Consider the following 14,585-nt stretch of genomic DNA (forward strand, 5'->3'; position numbering starts at 1 on the left):
GTGGTTTTCATCTGGCATGCAGCTGTATGGTTCTGAGCTGAACCCCTCTTTCCAAAGGATGCACTGCCTATGTGACCTGATGGAGGATCTGATTACCTTTAGTACTCTGCACATTCCTGCAGTCCTTACACCAACTGCCAGGCATTTCCTGCCCTTGCTCTTTCAGGAGCCCTTCATCTAACTTCGGTTATGTATCTCCTGTGCTTGAATTCTGAGAGCTAATGGCAGTGAATTTGTTCTGTGTAAATCATGAGCAGCATGAGCATACTTAAATCCTGACTGAGGAGCAGTGAAGCAGATGCAATGACAATTAAAATCCTTTCAAAACATTTTAAAATATTTTAAATGTGTTTTTAAGTATGATTGCAGTAATATCCACATGCACTTAAATTCTTATGTAAAATTCACCTTTAGTAAACTGCAGCTGTAACTCCCCTGGATACATCCCCTTGTTTGGAGCTCTGCAGGCCTGTAGTTACAAGTCTGGGAAGATGAGGTGTGTCTGAAAATGTGGTCCTAGGAAGGCTGCGTTGGTGTTGGTTCTGTTGAGTGCAGGGAGATGATCTTGGTTTCCCCCAGCTAAAGATCTGGCTCCAGTTGCTCATCATCTGACCAGTTCTGAAGAGTTACTGGTGGAATGTTCCTTGTACCCTTTTTTCAAAAGATGAGTTGTCTCAACATATGGATCACTTTTGCAGAAACTGCCTGTGGTATTTTGCAGCGCAGCCAAAGTGGTGCAGGGAGCGCATTCATGACAATGATTGCAATGTGGAAGAAATTTTCTTTTCACCTACGGGCACTGCTGAGAACCAGCAAGGGATTTACTTGACTTTGATTCTCTCCTATTTCTTATTGTAGACTTTCCTTTGCGAGACTTTTGAACCAGCTGGCTCAGTGTGTGAGATCAGTTCTCATCCCAGGAGAATGGAGGGAGTGGAAGGTTATAGTTTCCCTCTAAGAGTCTCTGCTGTGTGACAAATGGCAGAGCTGCAGGGCCCTACACAGTCCACATGACTTTTCTGTTAGAACTGATTTCATTTTAAAGCCTCCATGCATTGTCTAGATGTTTGGGAGTACACAGTGTGATTGCAAGGGCTCTGCCAATGCTTTTTGCTCAGGCTGGATCCTTGTCACTGCATCTGGTTTTCAGCATTGGCAGGCCCATGGCTAGGGCTTGTGGCTATGTGTTATTTAGGTAACCACGTTTACGCTCTGGGCCATAAAGTGTCTTTGAGCTTTAAGTGCTCTTTATTATGTGTTCTGTAATTACATCTCATTATGGGGAGATATTTGTATTTAGGTTTTTGAAACCGTGTGCCTTGTTCTGAAGTGTTGTTCTAGGTTCCCATGGTTAACATCTCCTGGATCCTGTAGGACAGCAGTGACCACTTTGCATTTTCTTGCTTTAACTCCAGATTTATTGTAGTTGCTCTGCTTTAAGCCAGAGCTACCTTTGCGTACAGATGCATTCTTTTGGCGCAGCCTGGCTTTCTCCAATCTCAAAAAGTCAGTGAGAAGATCCTGTTGGCTTTTAGTGTGGGTTAATTAATTGGTGGGGTTTGTTTATTCCTGAAAAATACTAGGAATTAATTCTTACTTTTGAATTTAGAACATCTTTTTCTTGTGTTTCTTCTTAGATATTGATGAGTGTGCAATAGGAACCCACAACTGTTCAGCTGCAGAGACTTGCTACAACATCCAGGGCAGCTTCCGCTGCCTGTCCTTCGAATGTCCTTCCAACTACAGGAAGGTGTCTGACATGTGAGTCTGGCCTTGGGGCAGCACCAGAGCCAGCCCAGTGCCTCTGGTGCTATGGTGCTTAGTTTGTGGGTGAGTGTGGGTGCTCAGAGCTCTGAGAGGCTGCTTTGGCACCTGGAACTCATAGACCTTCTCCATGCAGAGTTTGTGTCTGGTTATCTTTCATTCTCCTAAGCCCTAGAGCCCCTGTTTGCCTTTCAGCTGCTGCTGGAACAGCAGAGATCAGAGCCTGCAGCTCTCCTTGCAGCTCTAAAGTGGCTCTGTTTATAATTAAGTTTTAAAGTATGATCTTCTGTGTTGTTTGTATCAGAGCAGGAGCAGCCAGGCTACTCAGTGTTCCACTTTTACAGTGGGTTTGGGGCTCCCTGTTTAATATTCAGATTGCAGATCCTCAGGGAGTGTTGAAGGGGAGCAGGATACTGAGTTTGCCAGGCCACAGGGTTCTGGGAATGGCACATCCCCAGCTCCTCAGCAGCAGGGGCTCGTGAGCCCCAAAGTCTTCCTACTTGTTTCCTGCCTCGGTGGCTGCCAGTGCTTTGGGAACCCAAAGCTTATGGCTTGAAACATACTTTTCCTGCCTTACAGAACTGAGCAGCTTTTTGCCAGTTGAGGAGTTGGTTTCCCACTCCTGTGTTTTAAGTACTTTTCCAAGGGGTCTCATTGTTATCTTCTGGGAGCACTGCCCCAGCCCTGTCAGGGATGAACCCCTGGCTCCCCTTCTGTGCTGTCTGCACCCTGACTCTGGCTGTTCCTTGTGCAGCTTCCCCACACAGCTCCCCACAGCCCTGAGCTCTGCCTCAGGCTGCACTGCTCAGACAATTACACACCCAGAAATGTTCATGGGCACTGGGAGGGCAGAAGAACAGCTGCTGATCACACACTGACATTTGGTACTGTGGTTTGTCCTGATGCCTTTTGGGACTGCCTAAAAACAGAGGCCAGAGCAAATTAAGGGAATAAAAAGCAGTCCTATTTATTGAAGGGCCTTCAGGTACATTTAGGGCAGATGAACCACCCCCTCTCCCCCAGGGGCTACACTCAAAATGGACAATGGTCATGAGTTTTCATACTTTTGTAAGTTTGGTCCATTTGCACATTGGGGGTTAATCTTCTAATTGCAGCTTCGGGTAATGAAGTAATTTACCCCAAGTTTGCTGCCCCCAACTCTCTTGTGTTTACATTTTTCAGGGCCTGAGGCAGTGAGTTGTCCTTGATTCCCAGGCCTAGAGAGGAATTGTTCTGTCTGACCAAAATGGGAAAGCAGTAACTAACACTGTATATGGAGTTTATAGTTATACACTAAAGAATGACAAGATTACAAATACATGAAAAATATAAAAGCTAAAATCCAAAGGCTTCAATCCGATCCTTTGCAATGCCCCAAGGTTTTTATGTTTTCCCCTGCTGTTCCCTGGCCACTGAAGGTGCCTCACTCCTCTTTCCTCAGGAGGTGTGAACGCATCAGCTGCTTCAACTACCTGGAGTGCCAGAACACGCCGGTGCGCATCACCTACTACCAGCTCAACTTCCAGACCAACATCGCGGTGCCAGCCCACATCTTCCGCATCGGGCCCTCGCCCGCCTACGCTGGGGACAACATCGTCCTCACCATCACCAAGGGCAACGAGGAGGGCTTCTTCAGCACCCGCAGGCTCAACTCCTACACGGGCATCGTCTACCTGCAGCGCCAGGTCAAGGAGCCCAAAGACTTCCTGTTGGATGTGGAAATGAAACTCTGGCGGCAGGGAACCTACACTACTTTTCTTGCTAAAATCTACATTTTCATCACAGCTCATGCCTACTGAAGCCTGTGCTGACATTGGATTTTATTGGTGCTATGCTCTTTAACTGTTCTACCAAAGCTTAATACTGTTGAACTGGCATTTCATGTATCTAGCGTTTATATATTATTTTTCTATTATTGCTTTAAACTTTCTTATTGGTTGTGTAAATTAAGTTAATTTTTGTCTTTTTATGTTCTGTTTTCTTATACAATTCTGTGCATCGTCATTTGCCAACAAATGAAGGAAGGGTTAGAAAGGCAGTACAGACCTTGTGATAAGTGCTGGAACCTTTTCTTAGCAATTATTTTTAGGTGTAGTCACTTCTGCAGGGTATTGCACTAGAGAGGGAAGGTGTTCACGTGGGAGTACTGGGAAAAAACATGGAATGATTTCTCTTTCTGACACAAAGTTCTGGTTTGGCTGGGCCAGTGACCTCACTGGAGTGTCTGTGCTGAGGTACAGAGTCCAGGCCATCTGTGGACACTGATGGTGGCCCAACCTCCTGCTTCCGGGTTATTTTCCTCCTTCCAACTTTCATAATATGTTGCCTTAAAATATATATAAATAAAAGGAAACTCCACCACTGAAAAAGCCTATGTATGAGTCTTGCTTTAGTAGGAATGCTCATGTGCTGAATATTTGCAAGGCCTCATCAGAATGTTACACTTTAAGGTAAAAGCTCACACTCATTTTTGGTAGTTGTCTTTGAAGGTGTTGGTGTTCCTCAGTCTATAATATGTAAGTGCAGATTTGAAGCTTTGTAATTCTTAAAGGAATGTCCAAATGAAATTAATGAAATAATAATTACTGCTCCTTATTTTAAAGCTTGGGCATGTCCCTGAGCAGTAACTTGCAATGTTAAATAGACAAAAAGGGGAGTTGCTTCTCTGCTTCAGGAAAATGCCTCCAGTGGTGTTGCTAAATGATGCAGAGAAAAATGCCAGTGAAATTGGTGGGCTATATTTTGCCATTTAGAAAAGAACACAACCAAAGTTTGGAGCTCCATTTCCTCTGGTTCTTCAGGGAACTGTATGAAGTCCAAAGTTGGAGGCCAGATCTGCCAAGGCATAGTATAATCAAAGTATTTATTAGAATTTAGAAACAGATATCAGAACTTTTTTATGGCTGTTTTCTTTTTTTTTTTTCCTTCCCCAAAAAGCTCCAGTGTTGCAATTTTTTGAGTTCCCTTTTGTTCCAGCTGTAATTGTTCTCCAAAATGTTTTAAAGGGAAAACATAGTTACAAGATGTGGATGTTTATTTCTCTGCAGTTTAATAATCCTAGAATGCCAGGTTGGATGGGACCTCGAGGATCATCTCATCCAACATTTCTTGGCAAAACAATAACCTGTTCTTCTCTACAGATGATCTTACTTTGATCGATGTGTACACAAAAAGCAATGGAGAAATTAAATCTAACACATTTTTATGCCATATTCAACAATTTTATTATGTTGTAAAAACTTAATCTAAAAATCGTGTAAACATCACCTATATGGTGAGAGTTAATGTTCTGTAGTCACTGTATCCCCAGGCCAGTCTCTACGACTTCAAGTCACTTCTTTAATTTGGATGTCCTTAAAATAAAGGGCAAATCTTTCTGTATCTGAGATCATAAAATCCCACTAGCAGGGAAAAATTATTTATGTTCCCCAGCTGTAAAACAAAGACTATCTGTGAGCTTGTATGCATCAAACTTCTCTTTGTTTTTTTTTTCCTATAAAAACCATTTAGTAAAAGATCTTCTTCCATCCATCTTTTTTTTCCATAGTTAACAGTTTTGTAAGCATGTAACAGGGAAGTGCCAACTGAGAAACCCATGTTTGTGCAATTGTCATTCCAGTTAATTCCTATCTTATAGCTCCAGGCCTTCCAGATCCATCCTGCACATGTTCAGGGGTGACACATTTCTCCAAGCCCCACTGGGGCACGTCAGGAGTCACCAAAACCTGGAGTTTTCCATCAGCATTAGGATTTGATTGAGCACCAATGATACCCAGGCCTCAACTGTGCTTCTTGTCAGAGAACAAATGGACAAGTCATTTGTTACTGGGAGACCTTTTGCTGACTAAAACCAGCCACAGTCAATCATATAAAGGATCTGGCAGTGTTCAGCATCAACTCTTCATTTTCTAGACAGGTAATTGATGAAAAGGCTTTGCATACTATTAGAAGGAAAATGCTCTGCTTGGAGGAAGGGAGTCTTCATCTGTAGTTGGGAAAGGTTGGAAAGGGTTGCTCAGTGCAACTGGTCACAGCAAGGAGAAGGATTTCAGGAGGTAATTTCATACTCTTCTGCTTCCAGATTAACCAGAGGAGGGTTTTACCTTTTATCCATCCCTTTCAGTTCAAGGGCAAGAGGAGCAGTCAGCCCTCCACCCTTTGCTCTGTCTTGGGGCAGTGCCTGTGGCTGAACTTGAGCAGCCTCAGCCCTAGCCACAGGGGGGACATGCTTTCATTGGTGTCAGCAGCCTTGAACTGGAATTTTGGTCTCCGTCAACTGGTCCAGTTCCCAAAGGCCCAGTCCCCATCTCCATGAATGGTCCTTCCACTTTATTTCGCTGGGTGACCTGTGTGTGTGTGTCCATGTGCACAGGAGGTCTCGGTGGAAAGAGCTCAGGCCTGGGCTGTATTTCTTTTTGTTTGAGTAGGTTTCATTTATTCCCTTTGCTCCTTTGTGGTCACCCCACCCCTTGCCTGGTTGAGGTGAATTAGGAACAGCTACACAAGAGCTGTGCAAGCTGATAAACTCACGAGGAGCACAACAGCTGCAAACCTCATAAAGAATTATAGCTGACTTGGGGCATCTCTTCTATATATGTAAAAACTCAAATTATCTGTGTGTTCCCCAGTATGGAAATGGCCTTGCTGTGACCTGCCTGAGCAAGGCCTGCTCTGCTCAGCTTTACTTGCTCCTGCCTCGATAAAATCTGACCTCTCTCCCCTCTGCTGTTGCATTCCTTGGGAGATCCAGTGATCCCAGAGACTGAGCAAGATCAAATGAGCTGTTGGAAAGAAGAAGAAGAAATGTTCCTCTGTGTGTTTGCTGGAAATTTGAGTGGATCTATTCCAGAATGAAGCTTCAGTTTTTATTTGGACTGGAATGTACATAACAGAGTTGAAATAGCAGGACACGGGTGAGAGGGATGTTTTTACCTCGTATTTTAAATTGTTCCCTTTCTGGAGCAGGAAGGAAGTGGTTTAAAATCTCTTTATGTGTAAATACATGTCTGTGGGTTACTGCAGGTTTTGGCCAGTCTGTGCCAGCATTCCTGTGTGAGCCTGGTGTAGGGAAAGGCTCAGCCTGGGCCTCTCTCCTTCCCTCACACTGGGGAACCAGAGCAGGGGAGGGAGCTGTTAATGGGCCCAAATGTTTACATTTCTTCCAAGATACCCCAGACTTTCATTCTCTGTTACTTCTCTGTGCCAGTTATTCAGTCAGTTTTATCAATTATATCAGATTCAGGGCAGAAGTAAATTTCAAGCAGATTTTATGGTAAAAAGCTGTAATAAGGGCCATTCTGCAATATCTCTTCAGAGCATGAGAGCTTTGCATGAGAGGCAAAGGTCCCAGTGCCTCTGTCAGCTGAGGGCACCTTGGAGAGGCAGGGAAGGGCTGAGCCCCCTCCACCCATGTTCCCTTGAGCAGCTCCTGGCACATAGACACCTTTGGCAGACCCTGGCCATGGGGAGCACACACACATTGTCCTTCTGTGTCCCTCTGTGTACTTCTGCAGACCTGCCTCACACCTAGGGAGATGTTTTTCCCATTCATTTGCCTTTTTTTGTCTTTGTCTTTCCATTGCTCCCACTCATGCCAGGGGGAAGAGAAAGTTCCAGCTGTGGAGAATTAGGATAGTGGGGTAAAAATAGATTTTGAGGTCAAATAAAAAGTGTCTTCACACTTCCAGTGCTCTCTGCATCACAGAGACGTTCATTTTGAAGTGGCTACTGGAAAGCAGGATTTAATTATATCTGGTTTTGATGATGTGAAGCTGAAGTCACAAACTTGAGCCTTTTGTCTTCTAAAGCACAGTTCTTTCTCATGTATGTTTTCTTCCCATAAGCTGAGGTTTAGTTTGGGGTTAAAAATGACAACATCTGCAGTGAATTTTCCCTTTTTAGCTGGGGTTGGAGAGGAAAAGGATGTCATTGTGGTGCCTGCCCTACACGCTGTGATGGGAGGGGTGGGACAAGAGCCTTTGTACATCAGTGAGTTCCTGTGTGGCAGCCAAGAATTGTGTTCAGTGCATAAATGCACAGCAGGATGTTTGAGCTGCTTGGAACGTGGGATGGCACGATGATGATGATGGGATGCAGGGGCTGAACTGGTGGTGCTGGGGCTGGGCTGCAGCAGAAGGGTCTCTGATCTCACAGACTAGGGCCAGCCCCATGGGACATAAACCCTGGGCTCACTCTGGGTGAAGAATTGGTCTCAGGTGAGATGCCTTGTGCTTACAGATGACCCTGGGCCAGGTTAGTGAGCCCAGAACATGTGAGAAGGGAAATGAAATCAGTTCTGTGCAGGGTTCATGAGATTTGGTTCATTGCTAATACTCTGTAGTCAATCTTCCTAGGAAATACTGAGTTTCTGAAGGGAAACGCTGATTATCGAAAGAGCCAGCTGAAGGAGTCGGAGCTTTTCCCAATAGAACAAGTGTGGAATGCTGTCCTTTCTGGGGAAGGGTGGAGAGGGAAGATGTAAAATCTAATTTTATTCAGGAATAATAGTCCAGTGTGCAGAGCACTAAACTCTCCTCTGTGCCACCATTACTAGAAAGGAGTTGTGAAACCTATTAGCAACACCAGTTGATCCAATGTAAGGAAAACGCATCCAAAAAGGAGACATGAATGCCTTGAGGAAATGGGAGGGAGGAGATTCCTTTCTCTCTGTCAGTGAGGGCTCCTGATGGCAGCACAGATTCCACTAAGCTCCACTCCAGGGAGGGATTTTGTCTCACTGATTGCAGAGTTACTGCTTGCAGCCAGATGCACCATAGAAGGGGATAGATCCTCCCCAGCACTGATAGCCAGGAAGAAAATGTGTGTGGAATACTTTTAGTATGGGAAAAAAACTGATAATCTTTGCTGAAGGACATCTGAGGTGGAGCACTGCCATTCCTGGGGTCTGAGTAAACCATGGAATGTGGAGGCTGAATAAATCCAACTGGTATTGGTTCCCTTCTCCCAAGGATTTCCCACAGCAGACACCAGAGATGGTGCTGGTGGCTGAGGGCTGAGCTTGAGTTTGTTCTCAGGTGCCACAAACCTGCAGCTGTGCTGGGCTGTGCTGGGTGCCACCAGCACCTCCTGCTAACTGAGGAAGCTCTAAAAACAACAAAAAACTCAGCTTCAATGACTTTGAAAATAATGCTTGCTGAGGAAAAGACTTAATATTCTTGAGAAAGAGTTTTCCACAGGTTCCCAACAGCTGTTGATGCAGAGCTCCATTGAAGTAGATGGGCTGGGTGAAGGTAAGGCTTTAATCATAACTTAATTTTCCCCTGGGGAGAGGAACAGAGACACAAATGACATGTGCTGCTATCGTTGCCTGAATCACATCTGAAAGATGCTGACATAAATAATGATGAAGGCCATTTAAAAATGAGATTACTCCATGTAAGTACCTGTATTTTCTTTCAAGAACATATGTTTGCAGTAGTAAATGTGGTGCTCAGAGGAGGGTGAAGGCCAGGCCTCCAGTCTGGGAGGACACCAAAGCCAACAGGCAGAGCTGCCAGAATGCAATGGGAGGCTCCCCAGCCTTCAGTCAGCCTTGCATCCTGCGTGGAGGGGGTGTAGCAGCAGTTTGGGTGTTGATGGCTGGACTTCAGGAGGTTTTCCTTGTGTTTTTACTGGTTTGGAGTTGTGAATGTGCCAAGAGGGAGGCAGTGGGTGTTCACAGCTCTGCCATGGGTGTGTTGAGCAGATAATCTGCACCTCACCTGGGTAGTTCAAGTCCCTTGGCAGGTGGTGCAGAGCTGGTTTTTCACATGAAGTGTGACCTTCTCAGGACTCTGAAAGCTCTCACCAGCCTCACTTACCAGCCTTCCCATCCTTGGAAATCCAGGAGTTCACACACAGTTACTTGGTAACTTGGGTACCTTTAACCCCCCCAACAATCTCTATCTCTTTCTCTCAGGAATTCTACTTGCAGCCTGTCCTTTCTGCAGCTGCCTCCTGTGGCTTCTGCTGCTTTTACCCCACTGCCAGGAGATCTTTGTTTTATCATTTCTCTCCCTTTTAAAAGGGCACAGGTCAGAAAGAGAAACATCCACCCTTTTTCCTTGATGCCTGAGAGCCTGCACCAGTGTGAGGAACTCACTGCCCTGTTGAGCCTGTGAGCTGCCAGGCCAGATCCTGAGCAATAATATTATTCTAAACTGCACCATGGCTTTAAACTGCAGCATTGCAGGTTTGGAAGGCAGCTGCTCTGTACCTTTGGGACTTCAGAGTGTGCTGTTGAATGAGTGCCCTGGGAAATCACTAATGAAGGATGATTTATACTTCCCCAAATTCCACTCTTTGTTTTTATTTTTTTTAATGCATCATATTTTGTTCTTTCTTGGAATGTTTTTGTAGAGATGTAGAGTTTCATGTTAAATATTTGCTCCCATGTGTTTGTTTTTGAGAGGGTATTGGGAGTTTCAGTTTATGTCCTTCAGCATCATCTCCACCCCAGGGAACAGTGTGGGGCAGGATGGGGCCACTGCTCTGGTGGTGTCTGGCCCAACCCACAGCTGGTGCTGAAGTGGTTCAGTCAGTTTTGGGCCCATTGTTATTGCAGAGCTGCTTGGGTTTTTTCTGGCATGTTTGGTGGTGCTATGGCTGACTGGACCAGGGGCAGTGGAGATGTTCACGGAAATACACAAAAAACAGAGAAATGACAGAGGAATTTCTTTTTCTCTCTCATGTGCTTGCACTGGAAGACTTAGAAGAACTGAGTACAAGACCAGTTGTTACCTGCACACACCATTTTCCCAAACCTGTCAGTGATGAATTTATCCGCCCTCCCATGACAATAACTCAGTTCTTTTGTAGGTTGTTCTACTCCCCTATCCAGGCAAGACAAACCATTTCCAAATGCACATCCCAGTCTTTCATAGTTTCTGTTGTACTCTGCAGCCATTTCTTCACAATCAATAATGTGGAGATTTGCAAGCTCATTTTCTTTCAACGCTGATCTAATTAGTTAATAAAATAGTGGTCTCTCCCCTACCTCCTCCTACTTGTTTCCCCCTCATTTCTCATCTTAGCCACTGAAGAAATATTTCCTCTGTTCTCACCAAAGGAATGCATTTACACTTGCCACAGCAGTTCAAAGATACCAAGAATATATTTTCCTTATGTTGGTAATTGCTTTTCTTGGTTATTAGTTGATCAAAGCAGAGGAAATAGAGTGGGGGCAGTCAGACTCAATAATAGGTCTGGAGTTGAAGTGAGACTGGAGCTTTCTTGGGGTTTTTCTTTTGTTTTCAAAGTGCTGAGTTATTCAGTCTGCAGAGGGGTGCCTCCCTGGTAGGTGTGGAGTAACTGTGAAGTTACTGGGGTGGCTCCTCCATGGTATAAATCAGGCACCAGCTGCTCCATATTGTTCCTCCAGACTCTGAAGGAGCTCATAGCTTCAACAGGTTTGTTTCACAAACAAACTGAGGAAAGTTTTTGGTTTTTTTTACCTGTCCAGCAAAACATGCAGGTGGTGAGAAAAAAAATTGGAAACTTGGGGGTTTGGTGCTTGGGTTTTTTGCTTGGTATTTTGTTTGAATTTTTTTTTAGAAAGATGAAAGTTAATTTTTTCTATGCTTTCTGGCAGTGTTTTTGTTTGGAAAGCTTGTATGGAACGAGAAACTGAAACTCTGGATTAGCATAAACATTTTAAGGTCTTTCATCAAGTCTGTTGCACTTACTGTCAATGTGTTTCATCGTCGTGACTCTTTAATGAGATTTGGCTGGTGCTGGCAAGACAGACAGTCAGAAGTTCACTTTTGCTTCATTTGGGTTTTTTGTGGGTTTTTTCCCCCGCCTGTGTCCAGCCCCGAGAGCTTTGGCAGATTTGCTTGGCTCTGAGAGTGCCAGATTCTAGATTTCTCCTTATTTGGAACAAGTGTCCTTATCACTGTTGCCAAGAATATCCTGGGCTGAATGGCAAAGGGCCAGGAGTTCACCGCAGTCGCTCGGAGGGCTGGAATTCCCAGGGAAAAATGGGGTTGGCATGATCAGTGCCACAGGAGAGAAGGTGTTGGATAGGCTGTGTGTCATCTCATGAACACCATCTTCACAGAAGCACTGGTGTCTTTGCTAATCCTCGCCTTTAACTGGATGCTGAGGTCAAAGATAACTTATTATTTTAAACAGAGCTTGGGGTTTTTCTCTGTGAAAGTCTCCTTGCTTATTCAGTGGCATTTAGTCATCTCAAGATCCATAATACATGTCAATACTCTGAGAAATATGGGAGGTGGGTGGTCTTATTTGCTTTTTATTTCTCTGAATAATTTTCTGGAATATACTGAATAAGAATTTTTATGAGCTCCCAGAGGGAATTACTACTGTCCTGCATTCCTGTACTGAGGGATGAACTTGGAAACAACAAACAACTCCTTGACTTGGAAGAAAAGAGGAAAAGTGTCTGAAATTGTTCGTATGCATTTATTGGAAGAGACGGTGGCATTAAATAGTCTTACTGATTCAAGATAACTCAGTGTTTTACTCTGAGTAGGGAGGAGATTTGTTTTGAAGACCTTAATCAATTTCAGTTGGGTTTAGTATGTCTGTGACCGGCTTTTGCATGTATGAACAATATTCCCTATGGATATCCTGGGAAAGCACAGAGCAAAATCACATCTGATGTTACTTCTGACATCAGCAAACTCATAACAGGGATGAAAGCAATGCAGTATTTCTACTTAAGAAAGGGGAAAAGCAGAAACACCTGGGAATAGGTTAGATCATCCTGGCTTTCCTTGGTGTGTGGAAGGATGGCAGGGGAAGAAAAATTGCTCCCTGGGATTGTTCACATGATCATTATTAGTTTGCCAGAGAGGACCACCATAAATGTAGGAACCAAATAAAAAGGGGAACAAAGTGGGGGGAAGGGGAAAATGGAGGGGAGGGTCTCAGATGGAAAAATTAAGACTTTCTTTTAAATGCAGTTGGTAAAAGCAACAACTGAGTGAGCTGCAGTGATCCCAGCCCCGCTGTCAGCTAATGCTGGCAGACATAATAAACATTTAAAACCAGCCTTAAACAGTGCAACATTTTAAGGACTCTACACCAATAAATGGAACTGTTCATAACATACTTTTAATTAGTACCCATCAGGGAAGCAGCACACCTCCAGGCATTTCCACTCCTGCCATGCCCAGGTTTTCCAGGCACAGTGAGGAGCAATGCACATCCCGCAGCAGGGGTGAGCCTTCCCCTGAGCACACAGAGCCCAACACGGGACACTGGCAGAGGGGAGGTCTCCCGGGAAGGGTTGAAAAGGGCCATTTTAGGAGCTCTCTGCCAGGAGAGCTATCCATTCCACTATCCATGAGCTGTGCACCAGGGGATGCAACTCAGGTCTGGGCTCTTGGTGAGACAGGTCCATGGAACTCACATGAAGTCATGGCAGTGTGGCATGAGAACGGCTTAGAAACAGAGCCGAGCAGAGGTCCCCTGGCTGGAGGCTGGCAGGAACAGAAGGGAGGATATTTTTGAGTTTCTGAGTGCAGGGCTCTGATGTGGGAGCAGACTGGCTCCGGTGGTGTAGAACAGACTGACATAATGCTGAAGGAAGGAGCCAGCAGAGTGGGTGGATCCTGCTGGGCCTGCGTGCGCGAGCGTGGCTGGCACATGGCCGTGAGCGCACACAGACAAGGGGACAAAGGCTGGGCTGCCCCGGGCAGCAGCTCCTTCCCATTTGTGCCTGGCAGGAGGCTCAGCGTCTCTTCTGGGAGTGCACATGTCCTGTTTTTGTCTGGGACCTGTCTCCTGTGTTTGGATGGTGGCCACGCTGGCCAGCCTAGAACTGGAACCTGTTCCTCCTTTCCATGGACGCTGAGGCCTCCAGACACCTGAGCAGTGCATAAATTAATTTCTGGGGATGCAAATTGTACCGTGCTCACTCTAAGGCCACCTTGCCCTGGCAGAAAGCTGCAAAATGGTTTGGGTATAAAAGGTGCATTGTTGGCTGCCGCAGGGTGGGGAGATGGAGACATGGCACAACACTCATGCAGCAGAGAACGTTTAATGGCGTGCACAGCTCTTATATACCCGATCCAGACTCCATGCTCAGAGCTGATTGGCTGTGAGTGGTTACCGTCCGGCTCACTGACCAATCGCTGCATGCTTGCGTTCTCCTCAGGGATTGGCTCTCTGTAGCCAAGCCCCTCCTCCTTTTATGTCGCTTACAGTCCAGCTGTATGCCTTCATAGCTCCCCCTTTTCTGTTTTAAAATATAAAAGCCATGTTTATCATCTCCCTGCGGGGCCCCTTTGCAGGAAGGACAACAAACAAGGTACAAGGAGAATGAAATTCTTCACTATACTGACAAACATAATCTTTCTAGCTATTGGTGTGTCCCATCAATTTTTTACTATCATGTCCAGGAGCTATCAAAGGTACAATATTGCTGGGTGGCATGCCAGGCTAATTAATTACAACATTGCAAACAAACCAGCTTAAAACTGATCAGAGGTAACATTTAAAACTGTCAGAGGGAGCAATTCCTTTTACTCCTAATGTTCTAAGTGTCCAACTCTTGAGGTACAGGTGAAGTCACAGGCAAGTGTGACAATTCCAAAGGTCTGAGATTTCCATCCAGAGGTGCAGAGGGTTGTTACCCATCGAATACGGTGTCTGTGGAAATACACATACCTGCACCCCCAGGGGACCAGGTCCCATACCAATACCTCAGGTTAAGGTAACTGGAAGGCACTAGAGGACTGTAATGACAAAAAATTATTTAAGATGACAGGGTTTATTTCATTGAGTATGTTGCCGCCTGTTTGTTTACTTTCATTTAAGTCTGTTCACTTTCATGAGGTCTAAAGTTGGTTTACCCC

At 45.1% G+C, this 14,585-nt stretch overlaps 1 protein-coding gene across 5 annotated transcripts in view; it reads left to right on the top strand.

The window, feature by feature from the left end:
* The window catches only part of FBLN2 (fibulin 2), a 107,347-nt gene extending 103,214 nt beyond the window's left edge, over window positions 1-4,133 (top strand). For all 5 annotated transcript variants that reach the window (XM_058845273.1, XM_058845272.1, XM_058845270.1 and 2 more), the window contains 2 exons: window positions 1,638-1,761; window positions 3,206-4,133. In XM_058845273.1, coding sequence (XP_058701256.1) covers window positions 1,638-1,761; window positions 3,206-3,563 — 482 coding nt within the window. In that variant the 3' untranslated portion in view covers window positions 3,564-4,133. The remainder of the gene's footprint in view (window positions 1-1,637; window positions 1,762-3,205) is intronic.
* The last annotated feature ends 10,452 nt before the right edge of the window (window positions 4,134-14,585 follow it).

The sequence above is a fragment of the Poecile atricapillus genome, chromosome 9 (genome assembly GCF_030490865.1).
Source record: "Poecile atricapillus isolate bPoeAtr1 chromosome 9, bPoeAtr1.hap1, whole genome shotgun sequence".
In the NCBI taxonomy this organism is placed as follows: domain Eukaryota; kingdom Metazoa; phylum Chordata; class Aves; order Passeriformes; family Paridae; genus Poecile; species Poecile atricapillus.